Source organism: Phycodurus eques, chromosome 4, assembly GCF_024500275.1.
Source record: "Phycodurus eques isolate BA_2022a chromosome 4, UOR_Pequ_1.1, whole genome shotgun sequence".
Taxonomy (NCBI): domain Eukaryota; kingdom Metazoa; phylum Chordata; class Actinopteri; order Syngnathiformes; family Syngnathidae; genus Phycodurus; species Phycodurus eques.
The window spans coordinates 24,267,484-24,288,160 of record NC_084528.1 but is presented as its reverse complement, the minus strand read 5'-3'; the positions used below and the strand labels follow the sequence as shown (position 1 = coordinate 24,288,160).

Below are 20,677 nucleotides of genomic sequence, written 5' to 3'. Positions count from 1 at the left end.
GATGATAGGCTTACATGGAAAAGGATGACGCGCTGTGGCGACCCCTAAAAGAACAGGCCGAAAGTAAAAGATGATGATGACGACATCAGACAATTTATCTCCAAATTGCATTTTTACTCAAAATCAAAACATGAATATACTGTAAAGGAAAGAAAACTGTTTTACAATAGTTCAGTGCTATTTTAATGTTACAATTTTTGAAACAATAGACACATTTGTAAGACCTCTGAAAGGTGGGTTTATGGACAATTAAGGCTTTATTTTTTGGAAAAATGTATTGAAATGAAACGAGGTCAGACATACAAAAAATATAATAGTTCAGCCACAGACATGATTTTTATTTTGTATCAGTCACATAACATCCAAAAAAATCTCTCTATTTTTAAAAATCTGATTATTGTGTTGAAATGATATTTTTCTGCTAGTGTGTACTATATTACAAAACTCACAAAAACTGTTGGGCTTTTGAGATGTTGGGCCCGAAAGACCAATATTGCAAACTCCCAAATATTTGTAAGTAGTGTATAAATAAAAGCTGTCAAACTGATCTTTTTATTTGCATTCAAAGCTTGAGCTTGTGCAGAACCTCATCAGCCAGCCTCTTGCTGTAGCGGTCGATTTTCCGGTGTCCTGGTATCCAACCCAGCAGGAATCGACGGAAGTCGGTCCAGGCGAAGGCGAACATCTCCCGCCACTCTTCCTCCAGCGCCAAAAAGTCTACCTGGGTGCTCACCCCGCACTTTAATTCTGCAAAGTAATGGTCCAGCAGGACCGGCACCTTCTTGTCGCACTCTCTCTCCTCAAGGCAGCTGGCCAGGAAGTATGCCACGTCTTTCATCCCACAGCCGCCGCCCACATACTGGAAGTCCACAGCCGCCACGTCCCATCCGTCACTGGAGAAGCAGAAGTTGGCCAGCTTGGCGTCGCCGTGCACGACTGTACGGAAGCGACAGCCGTTGAGCGCTGCATCCACGGCGCCGGCCGCCACCTTCAGCCTGGCGTCGCCCATGGCCTCCAGCTCGTCCGGGCGTGTCTCCAGGTGCCAGTAGGTGCCGACTGGCCACAGGCCCCGCGGGGACACGCCCAGGAAGTGAGCGTGGAAGTGGGCAAGCCAGCTGAGGCAGGCCCTCATCTCGTCATCCTTCACGCTGGTTCTGCGAGGACAACAAAAGGCGCCTATTTAGCAAACAACTACATGTGGTGCAAAATCTACTATTGTATTGGATAAATTTTTGTTTCATATACTACTGCATATTTGTGCAACAAAAAAATAAGTAAATAAATAAAAATATTTTTAAAAAAATACAGTACCAAAATCCTACCAGGTCACGTGATATAAAATCCCCAATTGTTGACAACGTATTACATTTTTCTTTTTTGCTATATATTTGTGCAAAAAATAATAATAAATACAACAGTCAAATCATACCAGATCATGTGGTACAAAATCTAGAAATGTTTATCATATTGTATTACAATTTCCTTTTATATGTGCCTTCATTTGTGCACAATAAAACTACAATAGTTAGAGCGTCTGCCTCACAGTTCTGAGGACCAGAGTTCAATCCCCGGCCCCGCTTGTGTGGAGTTTGCATGTTCTCCCCGTGCCTGCGTGGGTTTTCTCCAGGCACTCCGGTTTCCTCCCACAGCCCAAAAAACATGCATGGTTGGTTAATTGACAACTCTAAATTGCCCGTAGGTGTGAATGAGAGTACAAATGGTTATTTGTTTATATGTGCCCTGCGATTGGCAGGCAACCAGTTCAGAGTGTACCCCGCCTCCTACCCGATGACAGCTGGGATAGGCTCCAGCACGCCCGCGACTCTAGTGAGGAGAAGCGGCTCAGAAAATGGATGGAAAACTACAATAGTGAAATCATAACAGGTGTATATAACTGTGTATAACTGTGATATCATACCAGATCATGTGGTGTGAAATCTAATTGTTTACGATGTTGTGATATGTTTATTTTCCTTTTACATACTACTGTATATGCTGCAAAAAATTAAATACTGAAATCATACTAGATCATGTGGTGCAAAATCTACTGTTGTTAACAGCATCATATTAGATTTTACTTTTATACACTACTGCAAATTTGTGAAAATACAACAGGAAAATCATAAAAGTTCATGGTGTGCAAAATCTGCTATTGTTTCCTTTGTTGTCATATGTAGTTGTAGTTAGTATGTTTTTCTTTGACGTAATACTGTATTGTGCAACGAAAAACAAACAAAAAATTCTCCATGAATCCATTTCAATTGTACTGTAATTCTTTCACCTTTGTGGGTTTTGACGAAAGAATGTCAGAACTTTTGAGAAAATGTGGGAACTGCTTCAAAGGGGACGTGCATTTTCCCCCCACAATTTAAAACAGTTCAGAGGTGCCAATGCCAAGTACATTTTTGTTACCATGACAGTCAAGGGAATTGCTCGGGTGTTTCAACAAAGCTAGGGCTCCTCAGTGTTGCCACTTGTAGCAAGTTTGTGGCTATTTTTAATTACTTTTAGGAGCCCTCTAGGAACTAATAATAAAAATACAAAAAATACAAAAAAAAGGCCATTACTTGAAAATAGAGAATCTTCGCCCAACCAAGTCGTTGGCGTCAAACACAGTGACTTGATTGTTTATTTTATTTTTTTATGGGTGATCAGGAACTCCAGGGACACAACTATCTAAATGCGGTGTAAGTTAATAGTACCTTCTTTGGTCATATCCGGCCACGTCCAGGTCCTCCAGCACGATGAGCATCTCGTTTGCATGGGCGCAAGCGGTCAGACAGGCGGGTATCCTGCACCTAGGATTGGTGGTGTAGTTCTGGTACCAGTAGGTCTCCACCTCGTAGGACCTCACCTTCCTCAAATGGGAGCGTTCGGCCGCCGGGTCGGCGGCGGCGTGCTCAGCCCGCGCGGCAGGGAACTTGACGTGCTTGACGACCACAGAGGGCCGCCCGCAGCCCTCCAACTGCAGGCGGACGATCTCGCCGTAGCCGCTCCACAGCGTCTGGATCTTGGCGCCGACGCGTAGCGAGGCCGCGCTGCACGCCTGCAGTATCGCTTCACGGTGCTCCGGCTTCATTTATGGTCACTGGGGAGTATCAGAACTCTTCACTTCCGTGGACCCCGGAATTAACTATAATGCGGAAATAATACGGCAAGTCCATTTGGACAAACTACCTAGTTTCACGATGCCGCTCTTTCAAGCGGAAAACAAATCCCAACTGTCGTTTTTCTCTCAAGACGTCTATTAACCATTCTTATAAGATTGATGCACAACGAAATATTCTTTAACAATAACACGATAATTCATATTTCCTTGGTAAACCAAAGGTCCAGGGTATGACTGCTCGTAGAACTTAAGAGAACGCGAAAACTTTATAGCATGTCCATAAGAACAAAATGCACGGTAGCAATGCCAACTTGCGAAAATACATAATGAAATTAAGACTCCTTCGTGATAACACAAGTGGTATCTCCCTATATAATAAGGAATATATTGATACTAACCGAACACTTTTCCACCTCTGGCGAAAGAATACGGCAGTTTGACGTCCCTTCGAAATCGAAAGTGGTAGCGTAGACGCTGGTGTCATCGGTCACTTACCGAGATACAGTAGCCAATCATAGTGCAGCAGCGCATATCCTGGAGCCAGTAATATTGGAGAAGGGCGTGACCTGCAGGAATGCACGTGGGAGCCCTGATAAACTAACGCCAAAATAGTACGGCAAGTCCACTTGGACGAACTACACGGTGATACTTTCAACACGTTCTCGAAAACAGTAAACTATCCTAAAGCTCTTTCGCGCTAACAATACTTGTGTGGCCCATAATTAGGAAGAATGCAATCGTACAGGTTTGATACTTACCCCACGCGTTTTCATTTCTTAAACGAAAATACAACATGTTGGAGTCTCCCTCAAAACCAAAAGTGCTCGACCTGTTAAAAATCTACGGCAAGGGCATTGACACAAACTACTTGCTGAGTACTGCCTTTCTACATGTCTTTAAAAGCAGTAAACTAATTTAAATGTAGTCTTGCTACCAAAACCTAACCCACCATTATTTTGACGAATCCTCCAGCAAAATTACGAATACAATCAAGAAAATATATCCATTGCACCCTTTATTTCCATACAAAACAAATAACTATTAAAAATGTGCAAGGCATAGACAGCAAGTACATTAAAAACGACTGAAAACATTCATATAAAAAAAATAAAATAAAATAAAAAAAAAAAGCTCTGTGGATTTGTTTTAATGCTCCCTTTGGCACATTGAGGCTTACAGTTTAGCGCCTTGCTGCAATGCTAAGCTTGGTTAAAGTCACCCCGCATCGCTTTAGCTTCATATTTTTGCGTCCTTTGCTTCTTCCACACGCTGCTACTGTTAGGATGTGATGAACCGCTACAGTTAGTTAGGCAGTGTGAGAGGGTAAAAACAATAGTGGAAGTGTGCTGCTTTTTTTTTTTTTCCACACAACAGGACAACTAAACTGAACAAAGTGCACATTTCTTCAAAATGACTTGCCAAGAAAAATGTCACGAAAGGTATTACATTACTCCGTAAAACTTCAGAACGTTTTTGTAACAACAACAAAAAAAAGAAAAGAGCCCACAAATAAATTATGTAAAAGTAGTCAATTACGATGACACTGCTGTACAAAAGTTCTTTGCGGGCATATTGCTTCAACATGTGAGTAGCCCCTTTCACACAGTTAGGTAGTATCCGAGGTGTAACAGAAAGGGAATTAGTGGATGACAATGTCCGGTTTTGCTGGATTCTGTGTGTAAGACACAAATGGATAAATACTACTTGACTGATGCAGCAAAATTTCTGCAATATCCCAGTTTTCTGGGTTTTGCATAAAAGGAGGATGTGGAAAAATGATTCTTCAATTTTACTGTGTTGAACAGCCTACTGGAACATTTCTCACGATCTGATTGTGGGACCCGACAATGTCCTGCTTTGCTGGATTCTGTGTGACAGAGAAATGAAGAAATACCACTACGGCTCTGATGCACCAATTTTGCAGGTACTCGTTGCAAAAGAGGCCACTAGACAAAAGAAGAATCCACCGCTTCCCTCAGGAAAACAGAAAAAAACAGAAATCCTACAACAAACTTTCCTTCCATCACTGCATAAAAAACGGGAGATTTGAGGATTGGGGGGCGGGGGTGTTAAAAAAATAGTAGAGGTCAGGTGCTGTTATCTGGCCTCTTTGGGCACTTTGAGGACTTTGTAGATGTGATTCGCAAAGACAGTGGTGAAGTGGGGCCGTGAGTTCCTGGACATGCGAGTGCAGAGAGGAATTTTACCCATGTTCTGGGGGTCCTCCACATCCCAGATCTCAGGCATGCTGCAGCCGGGCCTTGTGAAATGTGAAAAAAACACTTTCATTGTCAATCTGTTGAAAACATTGTCCAAGGTTGAACTGGGCTATTAAAACAAAGTAACAGCTTTACTCTCAATGGTATTGTGAGTGTTTGCACTTACTTCAGGGGACAAAAACTGTAAACAAACTCTTTTAATGTCAACCATGTGTATAAAACAAAAGGTTCATTTTGAAAGGTTGTCCGCAAAAGGTTTATTAAAATAAGGTAACGATGGCCAGCTCTATTCTTGATGCTGCTTTGAGTCTTTACTCTTGACGCGGGAAAAAAAGAATGAAAATGTTTTAAACAGAAGATAGACAGAAGCATTCATTTCAAAGGTTGTAGACACTATGTTTGTAAAAATAAACGACGGTCGACGCTGTTTAAAGTTTTCACTCTTCATCAGAAAATAGGTTTAACTCAAGCAGATTGACAAAAGTATAACATTCATTTTCAAATGTTGTCGACACTTGGTTTCTTAAAACAAGGTAACGATGGTCAGCTCGACTCTTGACACCGTTATCAATTTTGGATTTCCCAAACAATTGAACATACTGTATACTTTTGTCACTTCTGTGCTTGGAAAATAATGTTTATTTTCAAAGGTTGTCAATACCTATCCCTTTGCGTTTCATCTGAAAAAAAGTAAAAAAATACTTTATCAATCATCTTTTTTAAAACAAAGTTCACTTTCAAATTTTTTCAGTGCTTAGTTAATTAAAACAAAACCAACAATGTCTTTATTGTTGCAGTTGTTGTGAGTCTTCACTGAAAAAAAAGTAAAAATATACTTCTGTTGTCACTCAACTGTTTAAAACGTAACATTTCTGAAGGTGGTCAACACTTGATTTATGAAAACAAAGTAATGATAGTTTGATGTTAAATTTACTGCAGTAAAAAGGTACTTTTGTCAATATGTTAGAAAAAAAAATTGAGGGTTTTCTACACTTGTTTTATTAAAACAATGTCACAATTGTCTGATGTCAAATTTACAAAAAAAATACTGCAGTGAAAATAAACCTTATTTTGTCAATTGGCAACACTTGGTTTATTAACACAAAGTAACGAAAGCTTGATGTCGTATTTACTTTGCTCGACTTACTGTAGTGAAAATACACTTGTCAATCATTTGCTTTAAGGATAACATTCATTTCTGAATGCTGTCAGCACTTGGTTTATTAAAAACAGAGTAATGTTATGGAATTTACTCGACACATTGCACTGAAAAGCTACTTTTATTGTCAATCATCTGTTTAAAACATAAGGTATTTTTTCAAGGGCTTTCGGAACTTGGTTTAAGACAAAGTAATGATAGTCTGATGTCAAATTCACTTTACTAGACTCACTGCAGTGAAAAAAAAAAACATTCGTCAATCATCTGTTCAAAACAAAACATTTACTTTCCAAAGTTGTCAACACTTGCTTCATTAAAATAAAAGTAACTACAAGGTACAAGTAAGATACGATATGGCTATTTTGTGCTCGCCCTAGTGTGCTGTGGTATGTCGTACCTGGTTCTCCTGGTGCACCAAGAATCTTCCAGAACAAAGAAATCAACTCCCAGCTTGTTCAAATTGCTCTTGACAGTGTGTGCAGACATGCGGCTGTACATAGAGTACACCAGCTTGGTTCTCTCCCTGAGGGACATAACAACATTTCACAAGACAGCACAACGCAACATACAGTCATGTTACCCTCACAGGTCTTTCGCACGTCGACTACTAGTGGTCATATGACTCGCACTGACCTCAGACCAGCATCTTCGTAGTGGGGATGGTTGACAATGGGACGACCTGTGGACAGTTTCACGCTGGCCATAGTGGGCATCGCACCCGCAAATACAGTGTCTATGTCACACAACACACACGGGGGAAAAAACAGTGAGTGTGATGTGTACACTATTGTGCATGGGGAGGGTAGGGACAGTGGTAAACTTATTTTATTCTTTTAAGACAGTGAATAAAATTAAAATGCTGCTTTAAACATTCCTTCTACAGTTAATACGATGGTGTCAGTATGAATATATTCCTCACCAGGGAGGGTATTGTCCTGTATCCAGTCCAGCAGCTCCTCCTGAGGCATGTTGCTGAACTCCCCGATGATGCCCCACTGGGCCGTCAGATTGGTCCCTCCCTTCACCGCCATGAGGGCCAGCACCAGGACCACGGCGGCCCGATGCTTGGTCCTGTCTCCGATCCAGCCCAGCAACTGAGAACACAGTCGGGAAGGTGTGAGGCTCAGTGATGTTAACACGCAACCACAGGGGGGCTGCCATTCTAGGGTCACCTGTCTGGAGCAGATCAGCGAGGCCACGATGCACATGTGTGGCGTGAGGAAGAGCTTAAGGCGCATGATGAGGACAGCCAACACGCTGAAGGCCATCAGCTGCAGACAGTGATACGCCATCTGCAGGAGCACACAGGAAACGCTCACAACAAAAATTCATCCATCCATTTTCTGTACCGCAATTTCTCAAGTATAATAGGCACCCTCTTAATTGCCCTATCGCAGCTGTATTTTCCTTGTACAAATATATAATAAATAAACCCCCCCCAAAAACAAATTTGTTGGTACTCATGCTCAAAAATGGAAATTATCCGCAGAGTAATTTGCATTTTATTAGGTTTTTCAAAGAAAATATACGCTGGCAAGTATTGCTATGCTATGTTCCCTTATCAATTGTTTAAAAGTTTATGACTACTGCAATATGAATGCTAGTTTCGTTAGTCCATCTACGGTGTTTCACATCATGTGTTAGCATTAAGCTAGCAGATTTTCAAAAGAAAGTTAGTTAGAAAGTGGTTTTTATTTGTTTACTTCTGAAGTAGTCTTTTTGAAGACTTGTTCAGTATCTACAAAACTGCTACCTATTGTGAAGCTCGCTGCCACCATCTAGTGCTTGTAGCTAAAATTTTGCTCGCAACTAAAGACAAAAAAAAAAAAAAAAAAAAAATTCTGAGCTTCAGCTCATCGAGAACAATTTTAAAACTCATAAATCACGTTATTTGTAAGTCGAGGTACCACTGTACAGATTTTCACTTTGGCCTAGAAATAGATGATTACATTTTATTTAACATTGAGTAACAGTGTTAACTAAAAAAATGAAGTAACAATTTGCTAGCTGATAAAGTAGTTTTAATACAGTACAGAGTTTTCTACTTTGATGAATAAACAATATACCACTTGAAACAAGCACTACTGTATGTAAATATTTTGCAATACAAAGCAAAAAAAAACAAACTACTGAGCTACAGCTCGTAAGTTGGGGCACTCGTAAGTCAAGGTACCATTGTATATAGAATATGTAAGGAAACATGGAGGAACATTGCTCACCTCTGCTTTTGTGACAACTTCACACCTATGACAGAAAGGAGAAGCTGAATTGTGGAAATACAAGTGCGCGTCATGTGTTCTGTGTATCCAGTATGCGAGTTATGTGTTATGCATTTTGGGTTTTTTGTGTGTGTGTATGTGTGTGTGTGTGTGTGTACGAGTTATGTTTTGTTTATTGTGTGTCTGTATTTTGTGTGTACTGTATGTGCACTCCATTAGGCTTTCTGGATATGATAACATCTAAATGGAGAATTAAAATTTGAAGGAATAAAAAAATTAATTAAATAAATTTTTCATTCACGAACCAGCTTGTGAGGCAATCTTAATTACTGTATATTTAACCTTCATTTTTTTTGTTATTTAATTGAAATTTTTTACTGCTTAATGTAATTTTTAGTTATTTATTGACATTTATCTGTATTTAATGACAAGTAACAAACACTCCAAGTTCCTGTTAGACTGTGCAGGTGTATCTAATGAACTGTCAGGTAAGTGTACAGTGATATCATCGGCTGACCTCACAGCTTCCTTGTCAGTATGATTACTTTGATCAGACGCCTTCCCTCCATGCCTGAGGAAGCGGATAACATCTTGCACAGTCTGAAAAGGGCAAAAAAAAAAAAAAAAGATCAGTTTGTGTACTTTTATGTTTGCTTTCATCGTAAACAATCTACTTACCGTCTTTGCAATCAAAGCTACCAGCAACAAGTTGACGGGCAGCAGCAGCGTTTTCAGGTAGCGTGCAGGAGTCTGTTAAGTCAAGGAAAAGGTGTTACAGGAGCCACGCACACATTCTGGACACAGGCACATACACACGCATTGATTTCAGTCTCACCTCCCACTCCATGAAGTCAAACTCTGCAGCACATGTGTACATGAGCGTGTGGAAGTCCTTATAGCTGGTAAACTTGGACTTGATCAGGCCACTGATGTGAGCCTGGGGAACAAAAGTGTGTAAATAATAAATAAATAAATAATAATAAATAAACATGATCATTTTTTACTACGAAAAATTTTATTTAATAACACCAGCTCAAAAGAATTACAGTGACTCCTTGTGCTACTCACTTGGAGAGTAATAAATGACAATAATAACGCTAACATTCTGAAAGAAAAAGTAGCACTTAAAGTCACAGTAACTGTGAAATGGACAGTACCTCTTAAAAGTGTCACTCGCACTTAATATGAAAACAGCTTTTTGAACCTACAGTAGTCCTACATCAAAGTAACTCTTAAAAGTGTCACTCTGGGAGTGTAATACTAACTAACCTTAACTTTATTAAAGTGAAAGTACCTCTTCAATCAACAATAACTCTTAAAATAATAGCTTGTTATAAGTATCGGAGCTCTACATCACAGTAAATATTAGCACTCGGCACAGTAGTACTAAGCCTAACAATCTTAAAGAAAACACAGCTCTTAAAGGTGACAATAACTGCGAAACGTATCACTGAAGGACAGACAGTAATACAAACGACCCCAAATTTTATTATTTATTTTGTTTTTTAAAGAAAATGGAACTCTTACAGTGACAGTAATAATTAACGGAAAATAGCTTTCAAACAGTAATCTAGTCTACATCACAGCAACTCTAAAAGTAGCACTTTTGGGAAGGTAATCTTGATTTTGTGGCAGTAACTTTTACAGAGACAATAACTTACATCATCTGAAGCACCGAGGATGGTGGACAGCAGGAATTTGAGCAGAACAGTGGACCCCACCCAAATCAAAGCCTGCATGACCTGAGGAAGAGACACAAAAGGATGTTCAAACAAAAGAAAAACATATTTTTGTCACATCCAGAGTCGCGTATACCAGAAGAAGCAGAAGTAAATCATCCTACCCAGAAGACTAGGCCAGTTCTGAAGACCCTTGTGAAGCAATCCCTCAACGCAATGATAGCCTGAGAAATAAAATAATTACTATCTACTAGCAAGAAAAGAACAACATCAATTTAGACACCATAATCCTGAATCGACTCACCCAGATTGAGACGAGCGTAGAGGCATAAAAGGACGTGAGCAGCATGGCGTTGCCAAACATAAGGACGAAGCAGAAGGCCAGTGCGATCTGCAGTTTTTGTAGACGAAACAGAGGAGGCGCCATTGAACACAATTCATCAGCAATGCGGTCCAAACAGCTTGAGTGTCATCAACCACTTGGCATTGAGGTTGTCTGGGGATTAAAAAGGATCTTAAACGTATCAGTTCAATACAGTAAGAGGCAATCCTTTTAAATGAAGGAATTTATGTAGAGATAGCATTTCTAGGCGGCACGGTGGACAACTGGTTAGCACATCTGCCTCACAGTTCTGAGGACTCGGGTTCAAATCCTTCCTCCCTCATGTGGAGTTTGCATGTTCTCCCCGTGCCTGCGTGGGTTTTCTCCAGAAACTCCGGTTTCCTCCCACATCTCACAAATATGCATGGTGGGTTAACTGAAGAATCTAAATTGCCCGTAGTGCAATTGGTTGTTTGTTTATATATGCCCTGCGATTGACTGGCGAACAGTTCAGCGTGTACTCCACCTCCCACCCACAGATAGCTGAAAAAGGTTCCAGCACGCCCACGACCATAGTGAGGATAAGCAGTACAGATGATGGATGGATATCATTTCTACCTTAAGTTGATTCCAAAACGTTTCAGCTGAGTTATATAGAGTGAACCCCGGTTTATCACGGGAGATATATTCATATTTTCATACTAAGAAAACCCATTAAAAAAATGCCTAAAAACCTGTAATAAAGTGAGGAACACTGAATTGGACATCAAATATCTACTGTACCATGTGAGTTACCAACACTGACTGCATCTTAGCCGCACTGAGGTAACCCAGGATGTAGGAAGCAAACAGGGAAGCCACCTGAGGAAAGAAAAGGATATTAAAAGCCTGATGTGTTGATTTGATATGTCTTATTAAAAAACGTGTAATTACTTATTTGGATTTTCCATCTGCCTTGCTCTTTACCTGAGTGAGCAGCACAAACTGGGCAAATTGCCATGGCAGCATGAAGCACAGCGTGGAGATGCCCAGAGCGACTAGGGCCATCCTGCTCGGGTTCCGGGTCCTGGTGGTAGGGGGGGGTAAAAACAGAGTGGGAGAACCAAGTTACACACACCCACTGGACACTTCATTAGATACAGTAGAAACTACAAATAACTACTACTACTAGTATTACATACTAGATCAATACAAGACATCAAAAATGTCTTTATAAATATAACCTGTTGTTAAATATATTGTAGAAGTTATCATTTATTTGCTTAGCTTGCATTAGTATTATGGACGATTTTGAGAAAGGAAGATGTCTCGCCTTCAAGAAGATGACTCAGCAGGAATCATCCGATGGAAGGGCGCCTTGACCAAGGACGTGGTCGGGGACGTGGCAGGTGTTGGTGCCATGTTTTCGCCTTGAAACTCTACCCTTAGTGTGTTGTGTCTTGTAGCTTAGTACGTTATGTCTTGTAAAACCTCCCTATTTCAAATAAATACAGGAGCGACGGGAGAGATTGTTTAGCGCATGTTGAGAGGCTGTAATCTGAACAATCTCCCATACTCCCTCCTCATGAGAAAAAGAAACCAGCGTCTTCATTCCTTTTGTGCATTTTTATAGGTGTTGGGTGAGATAAATCCAACACCTGTAGAGCCCAGACCTCCACAAAGTACAGTATGAACAATCCTAAAGAAGTCCATAAAAACATGTCAAACAGAGATACTGTTCTACTCCAGTCCTGTAGGAGTCACTAATGCACAATTCAATATGGATGCCTTATCCCCATTGGAAATTGACTCTATCAGTCAAAAACTACAAATGTATTCATAAATTTACACCGTTCTGTTACCCAGATTTGCACTGCCACTATCCTACAATGATTTGTGGGAATGAGTGCCGTTGTTTATGTTTGTGTTTTACAAAGGCTGGTCCAATATGAAATTGTCGCAAATCAGTTAGAAATACCATAGTTTCTCGTGTATAATGCACATTTTCCCCCCAGAAAATTGTCAAAAGTCAATAGTGCGCACTATACATAGGAATGGGGTGGGGGGGGACTAACATTTTATAAATGTATGCCGCCATCTAAAGGTTATGGAAAAGCTGTACACTTTCATTCAAAAATGCCACCGCCACCTAGAGGTTATGCGAAAGGTGTCCACTTTCATTCTAATATGCTACTGTCACCTAGTGGCTATGAAAAAGGTATAGCCAACACTTTCATTCCAATATAATAGGGGTACGTATGACTGCATATATGTACAGTTGTGCTCAGGCATTTTACATACCCTGGCAGAATTTGTGAAATATTGTTTTTTTTGTTTTTTTTAGATATGACTGATGACTGAACAACAACCACCACTAATTTCTTTACAGTTATGTTTTGTTTAATGATAATGCTTTTCTGAAATGCTTGACAGTTTAATTTGAATCTCATTAAAATAAAATTAAATAGGTTTCATCTGGCCCTTCATGTTTTTGTACCCATCTTACAAATTCTGCCTGGGTAACCAAACATATGAGCACAACTGTGTTTTTTCTAATTTACTAAATAAAAATTGGGCTTTGAAATGATTACGTGTTCAAAAAAAGTGCTTAACTTCATAATAATTATTTTGAAAAAAAATAAATACTTCATGTTTTGATCATATGGGTAGAAGGAAAATCATGCATTGTAAAAATGCATTAAGCATAGGTAGAAGGGTTTTCCAGAACTTTGGCTTTACGTATTATGCATTGTGCGCATTATACACAAGAAATTATGGAAGGCTATTGCTTACAGTATAATTAACAACTGTAACAAAGATTATTTTAGTACAAGAAAATGAGAAAATTGCCTTGAGGTATCAACCAGAAAAAGGGAAATTTCTTACTGATTTTGTCTCGATACCCACTTAGGTCTGTTCCACACTGCGTGAGACAGCCGAACGCAACTAAAGTGGACCATCGCAATAACAAATTACAGGTGACAACTCACACCCGCACATCAAGCAATTGAGCACCGCACACCTACCGATGTGCTGCAACAGAAAAACTGCAACCCTGTATCCGGTTTTGAGGCTCCACATACAGTATATTGTACTTTACTGTATTCTTTGTTTTATAAGTCACTGATGTTGTAGTGGTACATACCACACAAACATGGCGTGATTGTCAAGGAAGAAGCGGATTGCCACAAACAGAGGAAACAAGTGAGAATAAAAGAGGGAGTGTGGATATTTTGAGAGACTGTTGACAATGATCAATCACCCTAATCACTGTCTGCATCCATACATTTTGTCAACAGACTCCACGCTTTACTTTCTAGCCACAGGAACATATGAAATTACAAATATAGTAGTGTATTTTTTTGTGAAAGCTCATGCCTTTTAGATTGTCTGTCACATCTGCAATGTTGAGATGCTGTTCACCAACGATTCGGATTTTTGAATTGCAGCAAAACTCGTGGCCGCACCCCGTAAACCGCGCAATAGTTGAGTCAGGTTTGGCCACGTTGCACGGTGTGTGCGTCAGGCCTTATAAAACGTACACTTTATCACACTTGGAATTATGATTAATAGGATAACGACAGGCAGCACAGTGGGACAAGGGGTTAGTACGTCTGCCTCACAGCTGAGAGGTTCTGGATTAGAATCTCATGCGTTGGTTTCCTCTGGGCATTCCAACTTCCTCTCACATTCCCAAAACATGCAATTTAAGATCATTCAAGACACAAGGTGTGAATGCGAGTGAGAATGTTTTTTTGACTATATGTGCCCTGCTCTTGGCCAGTGCCCAGTCCAAGGCGCAGCCCGCCTCTAGCCCATTGTCAGATGGAAGAGGCTGCAGCTTACCTGAGACCCTAATGATAACGAGCGGTATAAAAAAATGGAAAATTCTTGGATTGGATTCCATTTGATTCGATTTGATGGTGTAGCTAATGTTGTGTCCGATGGTTTTATCAGGGTAAAGAGCATAATGGGAAGTGTGTGTACCTCAAGATGAAGGTGAGGAACAGCATCTGCAGGACCAGGAAGGGGTAGGCAAAGCTTTCCCTCAGAGGAGGAGTCCACATCACACGAGTGCTCTGACACACACAAAAGGTGAATTAGCTGTTTTTAGCAGTATCAACATTTCAAGAGTCTGCACCCACCTCGCCGTGATTGAAGAAGAAGCATACGGTGGTCACGACGCCCCCCAGACGGCTGCCGCTGAAAAGGAAACACGAAGGGACTTATTTACTGAAGGTTTGTACTTTGTGTGTCAAAAAACGGCCACAAATTTGTTTGTGCAAGCAAATAGACATGGAAGCTAATTTAACCAGGCATAGCCACGATTGCCTCTGGCAAACAGGCAAAATAGCCACGAAATGTATTCAAGTTTCTAACCGAAGAATTCGTAAGCTAAATGAGAGGCAAGGGGAATAATTATCTTTTTTGCTCATGTTAATAGTTTTGAAATGCCAGAAACTAAAATTTGAGACATATCGTCTATTCAGCAGGGAATTTTGGAGAACAGAACAGTCAGAACAGTTTTCCGGGTACACTGTCCCAAGTTTTAAATGCAATTGTATGCAGGACGGGCAGATGCATCCAATTCCAGGGCACAGGGCGAGTTAAATCAAACAAAATATGGCTTTTACGCAGTTGCTGGCTTGCTCAACAATCATCGAAGCGATAAGATTTCTCTTCTGCTCTTCACTAACTCAGTTTGCTTGCCGCTTACACTCATTCTGTTACTTCAAATTCAAACAAATTTCACAAGGTGAAAACAATCAGAGCTACTGTACTTCAAGCAAAAAAACTCATTTAAGTTGGGTGGTCTCCACCACTTTTACACCTGTTGCCAATTGAGCCAACATACCGTCGCACGGTATACTGGTACTTAAAAAGTAATGCGATACCTCACTGTCAAAAATTACCGGATACTGCATGTTTTCACTACAGATACTTGAAGGGTGACAGAGCTGACTGAAGGTAGCAAGCAGTCTGTGCACTTGAAGTAGGCGGTGCCTTTTTCTGCATTTGGGTAAGTTGGAGGGAAAAACATACAAAACAGAAATGGCCACAAAACAGGCATGGAGTGAGTCAGAATTTTGGTATCGTGCCAATTATAACACCGCAATCTTAGTAGGTCACACGCAACACGGCCACCAACAGCAGCCATAATTTCTTGGCCTGAACATGCAATTTAGCATTTAGGATCTTAGAAAATCTGGCCCAAAGAGAGGTTGTTTGCATCTACAGTTCATTTTTGTTGGATCAATCAGCAACACATCATTATCCTCATCAATATATTTACTACCAGTCGGACTGGAATAATTACCTGAGGTAGGCGCCGTAAAGGAAAAACAGGCTCATCATCAACCCATTCAACAGGAACACACACGTTACGTAGAAGTAAGCCGGGTCACCCAAGCCTAACATACAGACATACATAATATTAACATAAATATGAACAGCTAAATTGTCAGGTGGTGAATTATGGAAAGTACATAATACTACATAGTGACACCTGTAATATTCAGAGACTTGACATTTACATTCAAGCATCTATAAGGACACCTTTTATTTGTGTGTAACACTAGAGAGATTGCAAAGACTGTGGAGACGTGCATAAAAGAAATACATGTAAATTGATGGTACATTAATCCAAACTGATAACATACTTTTTCAGGCAACACATTTAAGACCTCTAATACACTAATTGTGCTCAGTTTTTAATAATGTCAATGTTTTAAAAATTCAGCAATCCTTTATATACAATACAAAACAAACGATGAAACATTTTCTATGGACTATGATTTTTTTTTTGTTAAAATATGGTCAAGTTTATTACTATACACCCTGTGTCATTAGTTATATAAAGATTTTGAATTTAAAGTAGTTTGAGTTCCAAGAATTTCAGTGAGTTCCCCATCTATCATTAACTTGACCTCGTTTCAGAATTGTTCACGAGAACTGACACCGTTTACTCATCTCACAACTCTACCCAAAGTCTCACAAAGATCAAATACAACTCTATTGCATCACAGTTACGTAAACTTTGGCTAATCGATAAGTGAACCCTCTCCCAAAAAACATGTTTGTGTGCCATTTCCATTTTGGAGGACTTCAGTCGTAGCTTTTCTTCTTCTTACCTACCACACTGACTGTGTGTGTATGCTGTAGTGTATTTGCAGATGACACAGGGTCTCCATGGTGACTGCCCGTACCTTCACAACTGTCTACGGGCGTCAGACCTTCTCCTCTGTTGATAGACCAGCACATCTTGGTGGGAACACCAAAGTAGCCCATGACAGCTGTGTACACCCGGTACCAGCTGGCTAGAACCACCTGGGGAGTACACATTCACGCACACGAACAAACTGTCAGTGAAAGGCGTTTTTTTTTCTTTTTTTTTTTTTTAAAGGCTCTGAAATAATTTTCTTGTCTCAGCAAGAAATCAGATCAATGGGCATCTAAAGGTTTAAATCCATCCATCTATTCTCAATACCGCTTATCCTGTTCAGGGTTGCGGGGCGCTGGAGCCTATCCCAGCTGACTTCGGCGAAAGGACCTGAACTGGTCCCCAATCAGTCGCAGGGCACATATATAGACACGGACAACCATTTACACTCACATTTATACCGTCACTGAGTGGGAACTGAACCCACGCTGCCCGCACCAAAGTCAGACGAATGTGAGTGAACCATCAGTGACTAAGGTTTAAATCATCCATCCATCCATTTTCTGAGCTGCTTATTCTCACAAGGGTCGCGGGAGTGCTGGAGCCTTTCCCAGCTATCAACGGGCAGGAGGCGGGGTACACCCTGAACTGGATGCCAACCAATCGCACAGCACATATAAACAAACAACCATTCGCACTCACATTCACACCTACGGGCAATTTGGAATCTTCAATGAACCTAGCGTGCATGTCTTTTCGGATGTCGGAGAAAACCGGAGTACCCGGAGAAAACCCACGCAGGCACGGGGAGAACATCCAAACTCCACACAGGCGAGGCCGGTAATCGAACCCTGGTCTTCAGAACTCTGAGGCAGACGCTCTCACCAGTCGCTCACCGTGCCGAAGGTTTAAATCAATCATCATAAATTATGTTTTGCTATTTCAGGTTTTTTGTAATATAGTAAAATATAATAATCTTTTGACTTTAAATTCTTGCTTTGTCCCCGATAACACCAAGCTGAGATTTAGACAATTTAACTGATTAGCATATCTTGACCGACAGCATACTGAATTGTTTTTTTTGCCTGTTTCATACACACAAAGTGTAGTGGGACCCACTCTTCCTTCAATTTTTCTGTATGTGGCCCTCAGTGAAAAATGTTGGGCCGTCCTTGCTGTAGAACATATACTGTAATTTCTATTTTAATCAGTTCCTATGGTAAAAAATTGACAGATACAACATAAAACCATCTCTAAACGTGAAATTAAAAGCCCCAAAAAAAAGAATGTACCTCCGGGTAGAGATTGAACCTCTTCAGGGTGTTTATGACCAGCGGGTACTCGGTCAGCCGGTCGTTCATCACCATGTGCATGCCTTGCAGGAAGGAGGGCGCCTCAATGATGGTCTTGTAATAAGAGTAATACAAGCCCTGCAATAAAGAAACAAGACGGACACAGAGTCAATTAAAAACATATTTGAATTTGAGTGTGGTGTGGCTTTAAAAGGTGGGGGCTGGGCTGGTGAGTCCCATTAGAGTCAGCGAATGAGAGGGTAACTGTTAACCAGTCTGTGTGCGTTAAGTGCGTGGGTGTCGGTTGTAGCCGTAACCACTCGTGAATGAATGTGTTTATTACGTGTTTTTATTGTAACCATTTGTTTAATAAACCAATTGAAAGTCCACCAGTGGCTGTGTCTACCCTTGAGCACTCGTGGGGAATTACAATACGGTCTAACTAGCGGTGGTAGACTATATTAAATTAGCTAAAAGTGATACCTTGTATTGGCGATTGTTAGACGTGCTGTTGTGGTATGTTAGTTCGTTCTGCTTTGCAGTAGACACATTGGACTTTGTTATCTTCTTTTTTTAAGTATGAAACAATCCCAGACCTTGGACAATCTGTCTTTTACGCACTCCTCCCTCTGGGCTCGCCGTCATCCCGCAAACTTATTTCTACACAGAGCGCTGCGTGATTCTGGAGTAGAATAATTACTGCGAAACTTTGAGGCGGAGATTCTTCTTCGACTTTATTTGTAATCAAATTATTCAAGTTTTTCGATGAATGGGTATCTGGAGTGCCTAGAGAAACAAGGGAATCTTTTGTGAGCTGCCTATTTCTGAAAATCTGTGAGCGAGCAGTTCTACACTAAATTACAGTATTATAATAATAATAATAACATGTATCCACAGAGACACAATCTAATTTATGAACTGCTGCCTCCATGGGTGAAAATGCTTTTATTGTTTTTCCAGGCACTCACTTTTTCCCCCCTCACATTCTACATAAAGGGGTCTAAATATTAGCTCTCACTATGATGCAGAGCACTTCTACACCACTGGAAACTGCAACCACAATAATAAACATTATTATTTGAAAATCTTGGAAGGCTCCTTTTCACCATTTCTGTGCGGAAAGCCATCTCCTTCTCCAGGTTGGACAAGTGTGAAAAGTGTCTGTCATTCTCAAAGAGCTGTGTGAGATGAAACCTGCAGGTGGAGAATAACAATAATAGACGTTAGCCAGGAAAGGTCAGATCTAAAGATCAAGCCATAAGGAGACAGGTGCGTGCACTTTATGCAGGAGGAAATTCTCTAGTCAGGCAATTTAGATGCAGCGGAAAATCCTCTGAAGCTTTTTGCACACAACTATATTCAAGTCATGTTTTAGGCAAGCTACAGATGACACATTTAGAGTTGCAATAACTGTTTAAGAAAACATTTTCAGAGGAATCCTCCAGGAGAGCATGAAAGTAGTGAAGGCTGGAAAAGTGAGTTAGACTCCTGGGGGACGACTTCCAGGGGGAAACCTTGCCGTTTGGATTTACAATATGTCTTTGGTGGCTCCAGTCCGGGATCTTTTCTTACACACCTGGTAACCTGATTTTCTCTTATTTGAACTGTACATCTTTAGTAAACATTTGAGTCTGAAATGAACAACTGGAGTCAATTGAAATGAGCTTTTCGTCGTAACACGCTCCTTCCAACTCACCAGTGGAGATATCCGCTCAGAGCAGCTGTGGACAGACGGAAATACCATTTAAACACTCTAGTTCACGTCAAGCAAGTAGTTTATCTGAGCAGAAAACACATTTTAATTGCAAATAAATTAGAAATAAGTGGTGGCTAATGCTGAGTAGCTACCACACAGGTTAGCTAACGTTAGCCTAGATGTAAATATACGGTGCAGAAAAAACAACAACTTAGTTTAGCCGCACATTTAGCTCAGTTTTGGGTGTCCGAGTCGAAGCTAGCTAGGCGTCCGAGTTTACCGAGCAGAAGAGTCAATCCCAACCCGGCCGCTCCGGAGTGAGTTAGCCCCAGCTTGTGCCGGATGCCCGAGAACCCATTCGCCGCTTTGGCTTCCCTGCCAGCAGTGGCGGCGGCTCGCCTGGCGCCGCTTTTACCACCGGGAGAAGCGAGCGGGGGACTCTTGTCGCTTTTGCCCGTCTGCTTTCGGGTTTTGGCCGCCATGTTAGGAGGAGGAAGCCGGAGATGAACGCAAGCTGAGCGGCTGTGCGTGCTTGCCTGCTCCTCCTGAGCTCGGGAGGAGGAGAAGCTTTCACTTATTACTACGGTGGTGGGCGGGTCACTCCAAATATCGATAATATGACATCCACTTTGGTATAGCTATGTATCGATATCAGGGTCATGATATCGATTCCTGCGTTACCTTTTCTCTCATGCAATCACTGCTGTACTATTATTGAATGATATGATTGTCACTTTTTACTACCTACAACCTTAAATTCACTGTAAAGGGAAAAATTAAAATGTGTTCTTAATTTGATACAAAGAAAGGAGTGATGTATACAACCCTGCCAAATTTGAATGG

General features: G+C 40.8%; 2 protein-coding genes across 3 annotated transcripts; both read right to left on the bottom strand.

Annotated features, from left to right (window-relative positions):
* Positions 1-104: 104 nt before the first annotated feature.
* On the bottom strand, positions 105-3,565 carry pkdc (protein kinase-like domain containing). Of its 2 annotated transcripts, XM_061675735.1 has the most exons (3): positions 3,508-3,565; positions 2,703-3,088; positions 105-1,154 (listed from the first exon to the last, which is right to left on the bottom strand). In XM_061675735.1, exons 2-3 carry the CDS (start codon positions 3,077-3,079, stop codon positions 563-565), a joined length of 969 nt encoding a protein of 322 aa, XP_061531719.1. In that variant the 5' UTR covers positions 3,080-3,088; positions 3,508-3,565; the 3' UTR covers positions 105-562. The 2 variants fall into 2 exon arrangements, with proteins under 2 accessions (XP_061531719.1, XP_061531721.1); XM_061675737.1 differs by lacking the exon at positions 3,508-3,565 and having other exon boundaries at positions 2,703-3,501.
* Positions 3,566-4,123: 558 nt separating this feature from the next.
* Positions 4,124-20,414, bottom strand: dpy19l1l (dpy-19-like 1, like (H. sapiens)). The gene is made up of 22 exons (XM_061674757.1): positions 20,115-20,414; positions 19,835-19,859; positions 19,245-19,332; positions 18,139-18,276; positions 16,893-17,013; positions 16,004-16,097; positions 14,832-14,889; positions 14,674-14,765; positions 11,674-11,773; positions 11,491-11,568; positions 10,690-10,776; positions 10,550-10,609; positions 10,368-10,448; positions 9,542-9,643; positions 9,385-9,456; positions 9,224-9,306; positions 8,707-8,731; positions 7,660-7,779; positions 7,407-7,581; positions 7,121-7,220; positions 6,885-7,010; positions 4,124-5,369 (listed from the first exon to the last, which is right to left on the bottom strand). The coding sequence occupies exons 1-22, from the start codon at positions 20,314-20,316 to the stop codon at positions 5,207-5,209; spliced, it is 2,190 nt and encodes a 729-aa protein (XP_061530741.1). The 5' UTR covers positions 20,317-20,414; the 3' UTR covers positions 4,124-5,206.
* Positions 20,415-20,677: the final 263 nt, after the last annotated feature.